The sequence below is a fragment of the Coturnix japonica genome, chromosome 1 (genome assembly GCF_054131305.1).
Source record: "Coturnix japonica strain WE chromosome 1, WE-NBRP24, whole genome shotgun sequence".
NCBI classification, from domain to species: Eukaryota; Metazoa; Chordata; class Aves; order Galliformes; family Phasianidae; genus Coturnix; species Coturnix japonica.
In genome coordinates this window covers 87031448-87047178 of record NC_140663.1, presented here as the reverse complement: position 1 = coordinate 87047178, position 15731 = coordinate 87031448, and the positions used below count along the sequence as shown (strand labels likewise).

At 33.8% G+C, this 15731-nt stretch overlaps 1 protein-coding gene across 5 annotated transcripts in view; it reads right to left on the bottom strand.

Moving 5' to 3' along the window:
- The window catches only part of GBE1 (1,4-alpha-glucan branching enzyme 1), a 142856-nt gene that overhangs the window by 78553 nt on the left and 48572 nt on the right, over nt 1-15731 (bottom strand). For all 5 annotated transcript variants that reach the window (XM_085547128.1, XM_085547139.1, XM_085547164.1 and 2 more), the window contains exons 4-7: nt 9505-9630; nt 7432-7567; nt 5408-5498; nt 4755-4964 (exon numbers count right to left, since the gene is read on the bottom strand). In XM_085547128.1, coding sequence (XP_085403254.1) covers nt 4755-4964; nt 5408-5498; nt 7432-7567; nt 9505-9630 — 563 coding nt within the window. The remainder of the gene's footprint in view (nt 1-4754; nt 4965-5407; nt 5499-7431; nt 7568-9504; nt 9631-15731) is intronic.

Sequence of the window (15731 nt, the reverse complement as noted above, 5' to 3'; positions counted from 1 at the left end):
TGTCTCAGCATCCAGACATAGGTGCAATATGCCATTTCAGATGCAAGGCGACTTCCAAGGTACCTGCATGAGGCTGGAATATGGTATATGGAACAAAACTGACTGATAAACCACACCATTTTGGAGAAGCAGCTGGAGGACAAGCAGTCTAAAATATAGTGAAGTACATATTTGGGCATCTGAATGACATCCCAGCCAGTTATCATACTTCCACTGTACTGACTGCAGGCTAAATCTGTTTCAGAACTGCAGTAGTTTATAATTCACTATAAGAATAACTAGAGAAAGAAGAGGGGAAAAAAAAACCAAAAAAACCCAAACCATATTCATACAAAAAAAAAAAAAAAAAAAGAAAGAAAGAAAGAAAAAAAGAGCAATGAACTCTGTAGTGAATTCTGTGGAATTCAGGAGCTTTGTAAATGGTTCTGAAGACTGCACTGGAGAAGATAGTGGCAACCAGAATATCATCCTTTGTTGTAAGCTGTAGAACAGTGTTTACACTTTGAACCCTACTTACTTCATTTTGAAGCATATTAAATAGAACATCACTTGAGTTGTATAGTATAGAACCGAAGAGGGAAGAATGAAGAAAATATGGCTTAGTTAAGAAAATTACCATTATTCTAAAACATTTACAAGAATGTATTGCCAAAATAGAGGATTGTTACCAAGAAGTACAAAAAAGACAAAAGCTGTAGGTGTAGAGTTCCCACTCACTGTGGTTCAGGTTTGGTGCCTGCACAGAAGAACCAATGCACAGGCTCACATTTGGTCCAAAAATTTGGTCCTAAAAATAGAACCAAAAAAAAGCCTGAAGAGAGACTCTAAGGAAGTCTTCTGGCCCCAGAACCTTGTAGCTAACATCATCTCCTATGGCAGTGCTCAAGGAAGAAAGTCATTCATTAAAAACAGGTTTAAATCTAACCTCTAACTTTTGTGCCAAATTTATCTCAAAGCCTGAACAACTTAAAGTTTGGGTTAAATGCTCCGATGTCACCATATTAAAACCAAACAAATAAAAAATTATCTAGAGCAACCTATGATTTTTACCAAGTTTTACTTCTACCATTTTCCTAAAGGCACACCTTACACATAAATATATCGGGATACCTATTGTCACTTAGATTAAGTGTCGAATCCAACAAAACCTAATGAGAGAGAGAAAGAAAAAAAAAGTAATTCAAAATAATACACTCAGTTTTCAACAAGCTGAGGAACAGCAGACTCATTTACAGCCAAAAAAAAAAAAAAAAAATCTTTGCTAGCTAAAATCTTGCTCTCAATTATTTTTAAATTGTTTTACCTAATTAGTATTTTAGACACATTTGCTATTTGGAGAAATGAATATAAATCAAAACACAATCACCTACTCTAGTTGTGATCCCACCTGGTCTACAGGGTCTACAGTGACACTTCTAATGAATTTGGCAGCTGGATAATGTTCAAATACAATTTGAGGAGGGAAGAAGAGATACACTTAGCTTGTGTTATGCTAATTATAAGCAGAATCCTTACTTAAAATGAAGATGGGTGAAGAGAGAAAATTGGCTTTTTGCATGCATTTTGAGTGAGCCATCTCAAACAGAATGACAGTAGAGACAAGGCATTTAATTTATAACAAAATGAAATAGATGGTGCCAGGTAAAGTACAGAAAGCCCCATTTTATTAGAAATCAAGGCAAAGAATATAAAAAGTTCATTGCTGTCTTAAAAATTATTAAAATATCACACAATACTCACTAAGAGTTTGTTAGTTTAGCTTTTGGATTACTTTGATTTGAGGGATGCAAGAGGAAAACAACAGAATGAAATAAAAGAGTAGATTCACCAAATTACTATATTTTTAAAACACAATGCCTCAATCCAGATTTTAGAAAAAAAAATAGAAAAAAAAGAATCAGATCTGTGAAAGTTTATTTCTGAATTGATTTTTGGGGTAGGTGGTTTTCGGGGGCTTTTTGTTTGTTTTTCACATTAAGAATATTTTTTTACCCATAGAAAAGTTGGGCAGAAAATACTATTTTGCTGATCCAGTTACTTTATCTGTTAGTATCTTTCAATGAAATTCAGGTTTTTTTTCCCTCATATCACACCACTTTAGCTATTTTTTAGCATGTCTGCAGTTTACAATACAAGTCTTACATAACATGTTCATCAGGTATTGCTGTGAAGTCCACAATGCAAAACCCACTTTTATCTTCTTAAATTATATTACCGTGCTAGATCTGAAGCACAAGTTTTAATACCACTTTTATTGGACCTTCTTACTACTTACATGAATATAACTAAAAATATTTTAAATACACCATGAACATAGTTTGTATGGATATAGATCCTTGCCACCTTCTGCTGTGGTAAGCAGTCACCGTCACCTTCCTAGACAACCAAATAATCTTGCAAATGTTGCAAGACAATTTCCTTATACCTTGGCATTCAAAGAAAATGTAGACAGACTAAAGTGATAAAGCAATTGTTTTTTCCATCTCTTTCATGGCAATGATTTAGTTTCTCTCAATTCCAAAATAAATAGAGTATTGTCTGTATTTGATGTTTAAGTACATATAGATTTGACTTTTTCCACTACAGAACAATAAAGACTCTATTCTGTATGCTATTCAATAGGTTGTGCTTGGCATCATTTATTTTCAACAAACTTTGAGCAACTGCAAACAATCTGAGTCTATCCCACAGATTTTTATTCTCAATCAGAGTGTAGCTGCTCATTTACCAGTATGGAAATCTGCATGCATGTCAATGAGCCATAGATGGAAAAAATAATATTTTCAGTTAGAACACTTACCCAATTTTGTTTGCAATCTTTATACACACACACAAAAAAGAAAATATATATTTTTAACAATTTCTGAGCAACCTAGAAGAAACATGATTGTTGTACCTTTTAAGCTTTAAGCTTTGAATGTATGTATAGAATATTTAATGTACATAAATATACACAAGTATAAAAGGTAATAAAATGCGAAGCATCATTGTATTATATTCAAGCTTTAAGATTACCTGAAATGGAGTTTACCTGAGCATAGATTCAGAGATTAATAGGAAGCAACCCAAACAAGAAGTGGTTATGTTGAGACCTACTAAAATGCATTAGCTGCAATTCAAATAGGCCCTCTGAATTAATCATAAAATTATCTCAGATAAAAGAAATTAAATTCATAACAGTTTATCCTATTAAGTAACACAGTGTGTAAGCCAGTTATTACACTCATCACTCAGTTTAATTAAAATTGTGAGTTATGATAAGAGAGTTTCCTTTAAATAAAAAAAAATGACCTATGTTATATAACAATACCTCTTAAAGAGTGACATTCTTAAACAGTTATAATCCTCATTAGCTATGAAACTGTCAGTCAAGACTACAGCCTGAGTACAATACATATAGATTTCTCTATCTAGCTACAAAAACATATATGTACACTTTTTGTTTTGTTTTGTTTTTTGTTTTTTCCAAGGGGGGACACTACATGAACACACAATTCTGATCTAATGTTTAAAGACATCTGCACTGTAAACATAACTAGTTAGTGGCAACAAAAGATAAGCTAAGAAGAGAAATGGGAGTTAAAATAAATAAATAAATAAATAAAAATAGAAAGCAGTAAATTGAACATGCAGGCCCACAAACCCTAATAAATAACATATTAACAAGAGACTAGAACTCTTAAGTCACTGACTGATGAGCTGGTGAAGGACCTACTCAAGCAAAACCTTGAAGAGGATAAACCAGAACTTTGTAATTGATAGCAAGATTTAAAAAAAAAAAAAAAAAAAAAAAAAGCATTGCAGGGGGATGTTTAGATGAAGAACAGAACAGAAAACAAGAAAAGGGGGAAATCAATATGGTTCAAGTAAAAACATGCATAGCAAAACAAGAGAAGACAGGAAGACAGAAATAAGCTGTTTGCCTTTCTCTCTCTCCCTCTTTCCATGTAAAACAACTATAAATACTCAGTACACATGACAAATCTCTCCCAGTTTACTATCTTAGAGAACACAAATTAAATTATATTAAATGGTAATCATTACCTGGTATTATTATGAATCTCTACCAAAAAACTATGTGCCCAGACAGGGTCCAGGTCTCCAGATTTAGGACATACTATTCAGAACAGGTTCCACATATAAATCCTTCAGTCTCCTAAACCGGATGCCTGCAAACAAACTGCCTACTGAAAATGACCCCTGATTTGTATTACCTGTTGATCTACCTCTGGAAAGTTTTAGAATATTGCTAGCCAGGTCCACAACCTTTACTGAATTGTAACAATCTTACAGTTTGATGGTAGATTTCCAGAGTTCACAAGATTTCTTCAGCTTTTCTTATTCTTCTATTTTATATATGAATATATTTTCTACTTAAATATAATTAAATATATATTAAGTGCATATGTATATATAGGTAGTTATCTATATATTTTAACATATATGTGTATTAAATATATCCACAAGATTTATATAGCTACCTATAAATGTTCATACATATAAAAAAGTAACATACTTGCATAAGCTTTGTAATTACGTACATAACATATATAGTCATAGATCAAAGAAGAATAACAGAAACTGAATATAATTATTTAATCTTCAATTTTAAACATTTAGCAAAGCAGATGAATATCACTCAGGATATTTTAACCATTAAGCAATCCAAATCAGCTTGGCAAGTACTGAAGCTTTAATATAACTGCTAAGGGATTATTATCTCTAAAATACTTGAAACTATAATGTATACTTACTTTGCATAATCAAAGAGCCTGCTGTCCCAGACCTGATGAGTTCCTCTAGGACCAGAATGGAAGAAACAAGAATCTGTACCATCGAATTTGTTGAGACCATCTTCTGAATTTTTTGACGCATGGCTGTGCACAACATCCAGCAGTACAGTGAGCCCCATTGAATGAGCAACGTCAATCAATTCTTTCAGATCATCGGGAGTTCCATAACGGCTATCAGTGTAAAAAATAAACGTGTTATGAAGGGAGGCACCCAAACTTAAGCCAAAAGTAGTTAACATCACTAACAGAAAGTACATCAATGTCACTAGTCCTTCATGACCTAGATTACATTTGTATGTAGATTTGCTGGTTTTTTTTCATCCTCAGAAGGAGTGATTACAAACTGACAGTTAAAAAGATTTTTTAACTATGAAATGACATCACCCACATATGCATGCAAAACACATGCAGGCAGCTTAAATTGGATTAGATGGTATATACTGTGATGGCTAAAGTTACTTGAAACTTTTGTTTTTACGATAAGCATTTTGAAATGGCAAATGCCCAAGCCTGTGCTTTCTTCTTCCATTAAACTTATACTTGCAAAGACATACTGATTTTAGCAGATGGAGAGAAAGGTAAAAGAACAAATGAGATTAAGCACTTGTACCTACCTTGATGCTGCAAAGAAGCTTGTGACCTGATAACCAAAACTGGCGTAATATGCATGTTCCATAACAGCCATCAGCTGGATACAGTTATAGCCTATAGAAATATAAGAAATAAAAAAAATAAAAATAAAAATACACCCTTGCCTCAAGAATGGTTAACCAAAAAATTCAACTCCTGTAACTTATGAGTTCAATTTGTGTTATCCTTTACCTATTTTAGCTGGCTTAACTCTCATGCATAGTTAACAACTAACTGCAAATTTGCTCTCTCTCTCAAGAGGTAACTCTACCTAATAGCTTATACTTACATGACCTTCCTTTCAAAACGGAAGGTTCAATCATCATCTTTCAAAAGGAAGAAAATACGAGTGTTTTTGTTCTGAGTTTACCGAAGAGCCAAAACAGCACAGAAGCATAAGTAACTTACTCTCTCTTGCATTACCTAAAACATTTCAGTGCAGATAAGAGGGAAATCTAAAAGAGAAACCATGCGCTAGTAGTGAACTTACTTACTATATGCCTCCTCCAGTCTATCATCAATATCAGCAAATAAGTGCCTCAGCTAACTAGTAATTAGGGACAGTCAACAAAAGGTAACTTTCAAGTTTAATGTACAATCTGCTGAGACACCTACAACTACATAGCTTAGCCTTATTAGTTTAACCAAGCTCATCATTCTTTAGTGTAAACCAAAACCTTCTGTTGTTGGGTTTGTTTTCAAATTTCGCACCCATAAATGAGCTAGTTATAAGCAGGAGTTGGCATAAACTCAGCACATACAAAAAAGATCAGATAAAGTGATGCTTCCTAATTCAAGCTCATTGCATTTATTATTATTTACAGCATTTTTGTAAATAAAAACTGTCAAATAGCATCAAATTAGTATGTTTTAGACTGTTAAAAAAAAAAAAGAGAGAGAGAGAGAGACACACAATTCCCACAGAGCTTACTTATTTAAATAAAAAAGAGAACTACCTATCATATTCTGAATATGCAGCCTAACTTTGAATTGCTTTTATGGTATATCAGTCTTTTCACAACATTTCTTCTCCTCCAAAACAGAATCAGCACATAAAACAGAAAGTGGTCATAATTCCATTCAGCCTATTAACCTCCTGGAAAGAAGGAAGTACTTTGGCTCCAGGAAAAGAAGCACAGGTATTTAATGGGCATTTCAAATGAATTTTTTGAGGGCATTCAGATTTGCAGACGACAACTCTCACTATGCTTTGTGAAACACTGACTCAACAAATAAGCCTAGAAGAAAAGCATACAACTTCTTCAGGCACTCTGATAAATAAAAATCAAACTACAGATAAGTACAGCCAACATCTAAGAGCTATCAGTCATGTATGGCACGACATTTGAGTGTAACAAAACATATTTCATCACAGTGAGTGAAAGTTAACAAGTTATAACATTGTCCATTGCATGAACAGTGCAAAGATGCCACAGGAATTTAAAATATATATCATTCAACAGATTGAGGTGAATGGTTCACTCTGCTTCTTAATTTAATCATGCCAGCTGTTTCACATATATGCTCCACTATACTAGAAGTTTCTTTGAATGATAGGATTTCTCATGTTTAAAATTTCCATATTCTGACACCTCATAACAACTGTCACAACTATTAAGGGATTAAAAACAAACAAACAGACAAAAAATAACAACACAATTAGCACACTTTGTATGGCAAACAAAAAGGACAATCCTTTCTATTCAAATATTTATTTATCTTTTGTAAAAAAGATCTTTTTATCTTTTTGTAAAAAAAAAAAGATGTACATTTGCAGGGCCAATTAAGAACATGGTATTTTCCAAAGATTAACACACAACAGATCTGTTTTCAGACCAGAGGAAGCCATGCCAAAAGCAAACTGCCCTGCTTTTAATTTGAAAATACAAAAAACAACAACAACAACAACAAAAGAAAGAAAAAAAACACCTCATAATGATAATTACATAATTACATATTCTAATAAGGGTACAAGCACATATCTGCAAGCATCCTTGTTATTACTTACCAAGATCCCTTATTCTGGGTAGTACGTTATACGTGAAGTTTTTATAAGAAGCTATTTTCCCTTCTGGAGAAGCAATTCCCACATGAGATTCATAGATTCTCAGGCTTTTCAATTTCTTGGGGGAATGATGCTTACGCTATGAAGAAAAATTAAAACTGACTGTCAACAGTATACAACAGGAAATATGAGAAATTTATATCTAATAGGGATTTTATTTTTTAAAAAACAAACATCCTACATGAAGAAACAAATGAACTACTGTTTAAAGTATGCTTTTCCTCCAAGCTTTTTTCTCGTCTAATTTCTCCCAATTAAAAAAAAAAAATAAAAAATGTTGCAAGACTTTATTTTCTATTTGTCAGTTCAGTGAAGTCTAAGTTAGAACAAAAACAAAACCAATTAAAATGCTTGCAGACATGCATATTTGCAAAGAGTAGGCAGAAGTTTAACTATCTCTCTTATTCATAAAGAGTCAATTCCTTTTATCTGACAGAACTCGGTAAAGCCTAGTCTACAACCTGTATGTTCTTGCCTCCTTTTTACTCCTGGCCATAAAAACTGATCTGCTTCCAGCTGCTGGAAATAATCCTTTTCAACTTGAGTAACACTTTCAATGCCATTTCTCATTCCACCTTCTGGACAAAGCGTTCAGAATACAGCTTAACAAAAATATAATGTGATATGTGAACAACCAGATCATGGGTTGAACTCAAGGGGTTATAGTAAATGGGGTTACATCAGGTTGGCAGCCAGTCACTGGTGGGGTTCCAAAGGGCTCTTTGTTTCAGCCAGTGTTCTTCAATGGTTTCATAAGTGACTTTAATGCAATACTCAATGGTATCCTAACTGAGTTTTAGGATGACACTGGACTTGGAGAAGCTGTTGACTCCTTCAATGGCAAGAACACCTTTCAGAAAGATAGTAACAGATCAGAGGGTTGGGCAATCACCAGCCGCATGCAATTCTATGAGAGCAAGCACTGGATTATTCACTTGAGACAGGGAGACCCTGGATCTGAGTACAGACTGGGGAACAGAGGCTGGAGAGGATTCCTGCCAGGAGAGATCTGCATACTATGGCAGTCAGTTGTATCTGAGTCAGCAGTATGCTTTGGTAGCCCAAAGGGCAAATTGTACCCAGCACCGCCAGCTGGGTGAGAGAAGGGGCTGTCCTGCTCTGCTTATTCAGTGATTCTGTAAGATTTTGTCACTCAATTTTTTCTTCTTGTACAAAACTTAGGAGATGCAGACATGAAAAAATACAGTATACCAATCAATTCACAGGGACTGTACAATAAATTTGAAAGTTACTGTAGCTTATGTAATGTTTAAAGAGATTCTACATGAAAATTACTCTTTCTCTGTCAAGCACGTTTCATAAGTTGACATGGGTGCTAAAATTTAACTCAAAACAGAACCTGCAATATCTCTCATACAAAAAGCTTTGTATTATTTTAAATCAAACTAAAAAACAAAGCAACCCCACAGAAAACAATACCAAAGTGTAAGAATATGCTAGTCAGAAGTTCTAAGCACTTTCCTAGGGTACTTATATATCAGAAGCTGTCAACCCTGTAAGTTACAGCTCTGCATGAAAAGTAAAAGGCTATAAAATATGTAAACAGATTTTCCACCCCCCAAAAATTGAATAATATTGGAGCACAAGCACCCTATTTTTGAGGACTTTTTTCTGGCCTCATACAATGTTAACTTACTACCGGCATTGAACTTCATACATATAGCTAATTCTAAACATAATTCCATCCTCAAGAGCAGAGTAAGACCATAACCACCTAACCCTGGAAGAATTACTAAACTTACCCATAATGTGGAAAGACAAATATATCATCTTAAGAAATAACCACTGTTTATACTCAATGGGAGACAGTGAAAGTAGTCCAGAAACATCCATCATTAAAGTCAGTTGTTTCTGTCGTATCATTCCTCAGGTGACTATCCCAGCTAGTATGTTACTCTATTTTCAAGTAACAACTCTAAATTTCCAAAATAGGGCTACAAATATGATGTGATACATGTTTTTATACACCTCTCAAAAATAATATTTAAGCCTTACTATATATGTCTGTGGTGGATTCCAGTGTACCCAGTCGTAATTTACTTTGTCTTCATAACGGACTACGTATCTTGCCCACGGTGAAATACGATAGAGGAGTTCGCCATTTTGAGCACGAATCACCACCTATAAAGCAATCATCACATACCAATGCAGTCACATAAAATTCATGAAACATTCACTGTGTAAGCCATAGCACAGAATGAAACAGTATGGTACACAGAAATTCAATTTAAAGAATAAACAAATACACAACGCTAGTTAAGAAAGAATAACCCTGTTTGTAAAGTGATAGCGAACCAGACATGTCAAACACACAAACGATTTTCACAAACATGTAAACTTCATTAAGTGATGGGAAAATAAGCCTTTCCAAACAGATTACTGCTAGGTTCCCTTACTTCCCATCATCACTGTTTCACCACTACATTCTAATAATTTAAATAGGCACGTAGTATAATGCCACCAAGATGACAACCATGATTTGTTTACTATGCCAATTTTAATATCTTGATTTCTTTTCTATGCTTCATGAATCATGGATTCATAGAAGATGTCTGTATAGATTAGAAACATGGATTTACACAAAAGGCACGGGGAAAAAAAAAAAGGCATGGTAAAGAAGAAAATTAAGATTGCTGGATTTCCTTTGTTGCCTTGAGTTCCTTCAGTTGTTTTCACCAATCTAATGCTTTAATAAGGGCAAGAACATAATTTAATTTTCCTTTATTATTTGCTGCCACCTATTTACACAGAGCTGAAAAAATGTCTTTTTAATTACTCAAAAAATCTCACAAAACTTCACTTTGTCAGAATATGTGATCAAACAAAAGAAATCTGTTTTGCTTATTACCATTTTACACAACAAAAGCAAATTTGAAATGATGGACAGCATCAGGGGCTCTATCTGGTGCTACACAAGCACAGGTGCTCAGCGTCAGAAGGGATGCAAAAAACTTGTTCACTATCTGTATTTTCCTTCTTATTCTTTCTTATTAAAGCAGTTAACAAGAAGTCAGTTGTTGTTAGGGTTTTCTTACTAAGATCCTGAAAATGTCTGCTTCATCCCTCTCACTCATTTCCTCTGTAGAACAAGTGTCACTTTAGTTTTGTTTGTTGTTTTGGTTGCCATTCGAGCAGCGACACATAAGAATTGCGGATTTAGACCCCAGAAACACACAAGTCACTGAAGCCTTTCACCTAAACTTTATTCTGCATTTGTTAGGAAACTGGATGTGTTTTTATTTTTTGTGTTGGTTTTGGTGCTTTGTAAAAGAGAGATGTAAACTCAGTAATGAAGGGTAAAAGTTGAGCTTTCTCATCTTTAAATTTCCTAACAAAAAGTCTGGTTGAAGACAATTATCAGCCTATGGCAAGTTTTTTTTAATTGTTTTGATAGATTATCTGTATCCTCAATCCAATCACATGAGAAAACAAGATGAAAATAAGTATATGAGGCAGGTTAATGGCAGTTGGTTGAATAAAGGAAGGAAATATCTTTCAGTATATAATACCAAAGACTACTGCACCTTAGGTTCGCTGACAATTGAAAACAGGCTTTGATGAGAATAATTTATTGCATAACTCTGCGTAGCTGCATGAAAAATTCCTTCTGCCAAAGCACTGTGCTAGAATGTGGACTATAAAGGTTTTTTTTGCAAACTGTATCAACAATAAAGATCCTTTTGTCCAGAAGCATTGATGCAATTTGCACATTACTACTAAAAACTACCTTTTCTTTCTGATTGCACACTTATGAGGGTGTTATTGCTTGTTTTATTAAGTTTGTTCCAATTTATTAGAAATAATGTAATTACTGCAAATAATAACTATAGCTAAGCATCTTCACATTCCTTTTTTTCTCTCTAATGAACTAGTGGAATTTATAGGATTATGAGAAGTGGACACATTTTTATGAGGTAATTCAACTAAACACAGAACATCAGTTGATTCAATGTAGGCCAAGCTTAATCTAAAAATGATCCTGGGAAGGTGAATGGGGAGAGAAAAAAGTTTATCTATTATGAAACATCGAAAACAATCATACATACTCTTCAATTCATTAAGCAATAAAAAACTCGTGAAAACAACAGGTTAGAAACATTTAAATATGACCACATAGCTATTTCCCTATTTTTAAGTCACACTTCCCAATTATGCTGCACATATGATAATTTAATTGCTCTCTATTCTGTATATCCCAAATTACAGAATTTTCTTTCTTCCACTGTCATGCATCTCAAACAGACCATACTTTTTCCTCACCTCTGAATTTATACAAAATTAGTTTTGAAGAACTGGTAAGTACTGTAAGCATCTATCTGATCAAGTTTGTTAGACTTTTAATGAACTTACAGACTTTTGTAGAACAATGAAGTCCCTGTGAGTTTTAATAGTCAGAAGTCAAACTGCAATAAGTGAAACTTCTGAGAAGAGGCAGATTAATTTCTCTGTGCTGTAATATGAATAGTAAACAGTCATAACCAAGTTGTGCTAATATACCATCTTCTGCAAATGTTGGGTTTACACACTTAAATTTATTAAAGAAGTGACTTTTCTTTGCTCTTCCAATAATATCTAAATTTTGTCTTCATTTTAAATTTAGAACAACTCAGGTTACAGTTGGACTATGCAAATATAATAACACTCAAATAATCTACAGAAAATAACTTTTTTCAACAACAGAAGCAGTACATTTTAACTATGCAAATATCAGAAAACCTCTGAAGATTAGGAATAAGAACCTCAATTAGACAAGCAGTTAGAAAATACTTCTGTTGCTTTCTTCACAGCCTAAGTCTTCTTAAACCAAGGAGCATTTTCAGATACAGCCATGGCTGAATCTGGTTGAACCTCAAACCTCACCATGATTACCACTGGTAGAAAAACCTCAGCACCTCCCATGTGTTGCTGCTGTGTTTTAACGTCATGAGTGCAGTTAACTTAGGAAATAAATCATTACACTTCTAACATTAGTAAGGTCGAACTCACTTATTTACAAGAAAAGAAAGAAAGAAAGGAATAAAATAGTTTATTTAGAGCTATTTCAAGTTATCAACCTAGAATTTTCAATTATTGTTTCCTAAGCTTGCTTAACACTGTTCTTAAATTTACATGAATGCCATTTATGAAACTTTTCTGTAACTAGGTTCTATAATTCATCTTATTATTCCTCTATGTGATAGTACTAAAAAGAAAAAGACTCATAAATTACAAGTAGAAAGACTTAAATTTTATACTGTATTCTGAATATAGAACTCCTATACCATTATGTTTAGCTGAGCGATGACAAAACACTGCAAAATCTTAAATGGTGCCCCAACACAAATAAAAATTCAGCCCAACTGATAAAAACACTTCAAGAAAATGGTCCAGTATCTTGTTTCCATACTTGTCTAGGTATTTCTTGAAACAACAAATTAAAACAAAAGTTTTATTTTAATTACTTATTTTATAAAACATACATGTAAAACTAAAAGATGCATAAATAACCCATGCTCTACTTGCAAGCAGTATTACCTATGATTCATTCTTTGCAGTGCTCATAGATAAGATGTAGCCACCACATACAGGCTGCACATACTGCAGCAGGTTATAACATGAAGAATACTGAACATAGTCATTACACAATGCACCTATGAGTCTAATTAGCAGATACTGCATTTCTGCTCTAAATTTCATTTTTTACTCATTTAAAAATAATATTTAAAAGTTATTGTGCATAGCCTAAGCTAGTTACAGCTTAGTCCATCAACACTTTATAGCTGAGCTTACATTTCCTAATTACCTAACCAATGTTCTCTACAGAAAAATGTATAAAATGATGATGTTCATTAAACAGGCTGATTCAAAATGGTCTTGGGATTTACCTACTTCATCTTTAAGAGGTACATTCCCATTCTTTGCTTATTGTATATTTGGAAGACATTATACTATTTGGTATAATCCCTGTAATCCCACTAATAAAAGCACAAAAATGCATACTGTAACATGATATGCATTTGTGACATTGACCAAGCAAACTGGCAATAGATTAGCTACTAATGACAACAAACCTGTTTCACAGTTACTCAGCTTTAAAAAAAAATGTAGATAAAAACATTCAATATATTTCTGATTTTATTACCATTTCTTCAAATACTGATGACTTCCAAAATCATACAGCATTGTTTTGCTGGCTTTTAAGAACATGGACCTGTTGGAGCAAGTGCAGATGAGAGCCAAGAAAACAATAAGAGGGCTGGAGCACCTCTCCTCTGAATGGGGGATGAGGGTGCTGGGATTGTTCAGACAAGATGAGAATGCAGTTATGAACCTCTTTCTTTGGTATTTAGGATTTAAATTCCTTTCTAAAAACCAACTATGCCAAAATGGTCAGAAAAGAGATTCATCATTGGTCATTACAGAAAAACCTCCAAGAGGTCAAGTGTGAGGGAATAAGGAAACTCAAGTTCTATGTGCAAAACAGTACATCTGCCTCCATTTTATGTTTAAGATGTTTTTAAGATTTTATGTTTAAGAAATGGCTGAATCTAGGTAAAGAAGAAATATCTGCATCAGAAGAGTTACATACATGTTGTCAATACTTAGGCAGAAAAACAGAGTAAGCAAATAAGCAAACAAGCAGGTAAACTACTTGCCACCACCTACATTAAAACTTCTTTATCTCCGTTACCAATAAAGTATTTTTTTATGAAAGGTACTCTAAAAGTAACGTCTGTCATTTTTTTATGTTGGCCCACAACATCAAAGGCAGATGTTGGTACTATGGAAGTAGGCACTGAATTTTCCCATCAATATTCCATTACATTTTGTTGCCATGTGACAGATGGACAGTCTGACAGAACGGCATCTGACACAAAGCAAAGGCGCATCACTGAATTCCTCCATGTGGAAGAAATTGCATACACTGATATTTGTTGATACTTTTTGTGCATTTATGGAAACCAAACAGTGGCTGTGAACACAGTGAGGTTGGGGCTGGTGCATTTTAGCAGTGGTGACAGTGATGTGAAAGGCAAGCCACATTCCAGACAGCCATGGTTGTTTGATATGGGATTTTTTTTCATTGTTTGTTGTGTTTTGTTGTTGTTTTTAAACAAAAAACATTTTTACCAGCACTTGTTCATCACTAGCAAAAATGCATAACTAACATTGGTGACTATGTTGAAAAATAATGCTTTGTGGGTCAAAATTCAGTCCATCAGAAAGTGTTATTGTGTTCTTTGTATAAGATATATTTATTTCCATTGATACTACAAAGCATTACTTTCAGAGCAACCTATGTACTACCAGCAAACTGCATAATACGTAGGCAATCAGATACTTTTCATCTGTGGAAAGGAGGACGCATCTCACAATAGGTAATCTACTATGTGTTTGATATTTACAATGTTATACAAAAATAAAGTCTTCTGTCTACTTCCCCATGGTAATTTAAAGTGCAAACTTCCAGAAAATTCAAAATTAATCACATAGAATTTGCCTACACTAACATTAGATTTACCTCATGCATTGCTGGTGTTGTGGTTTTTTTTTGCTCCAGTGGTAAATACATTCACAACTCTGGCAACCACAGAAGCCATAAGCACACAACATTCAAAGTGAAATATCAGCATAAGTACACATTAAATAAATGCTCTCAGACAAATATGCAAATGTCAGAGAGGCAGAATGAAAGCATTCTTTACAATTTGACATTTAAAAGCTACATTGTTCAACAAATGTATGGGCACAGATATATAAATCACGTATGCGTAACTGTAGTAAAATAAAAAGCGAAGTGCTACTGCTAAGCTGCTCACGTCTCATATTTGAAGTTTAAAAATGTGCACTTTATTTACATTTTCCATTATAGACACATTTAAACATTTATGATTGAAACTTTCAGCACACCTGAAGTTTAGTATCCAAGACCATGTGATTAGAGAAGTAGATTTTGCATGAGAGTACACCCAAGGTAGCAACAAGATGCCCTGGCATCCTGAGGCATCAATGCTACTGAAGCGATTAATTTTGAAGTAAGAAATTCCACATCTAAGTAAAATCACCATAATAACTGGAATGTACAGCTGTAATAAGAGCAAATGTACATAAAGAAATTGCTGACCTTGAAGGTATGTTAAAATCAGTGAGCAAAGATTTATTCCTGTTTTAATAATGCTGGACTAACACAAGAAAAAGCAGGAACTAAATCTCAGAATAGCGTTAGTATCAAAATGACAAGG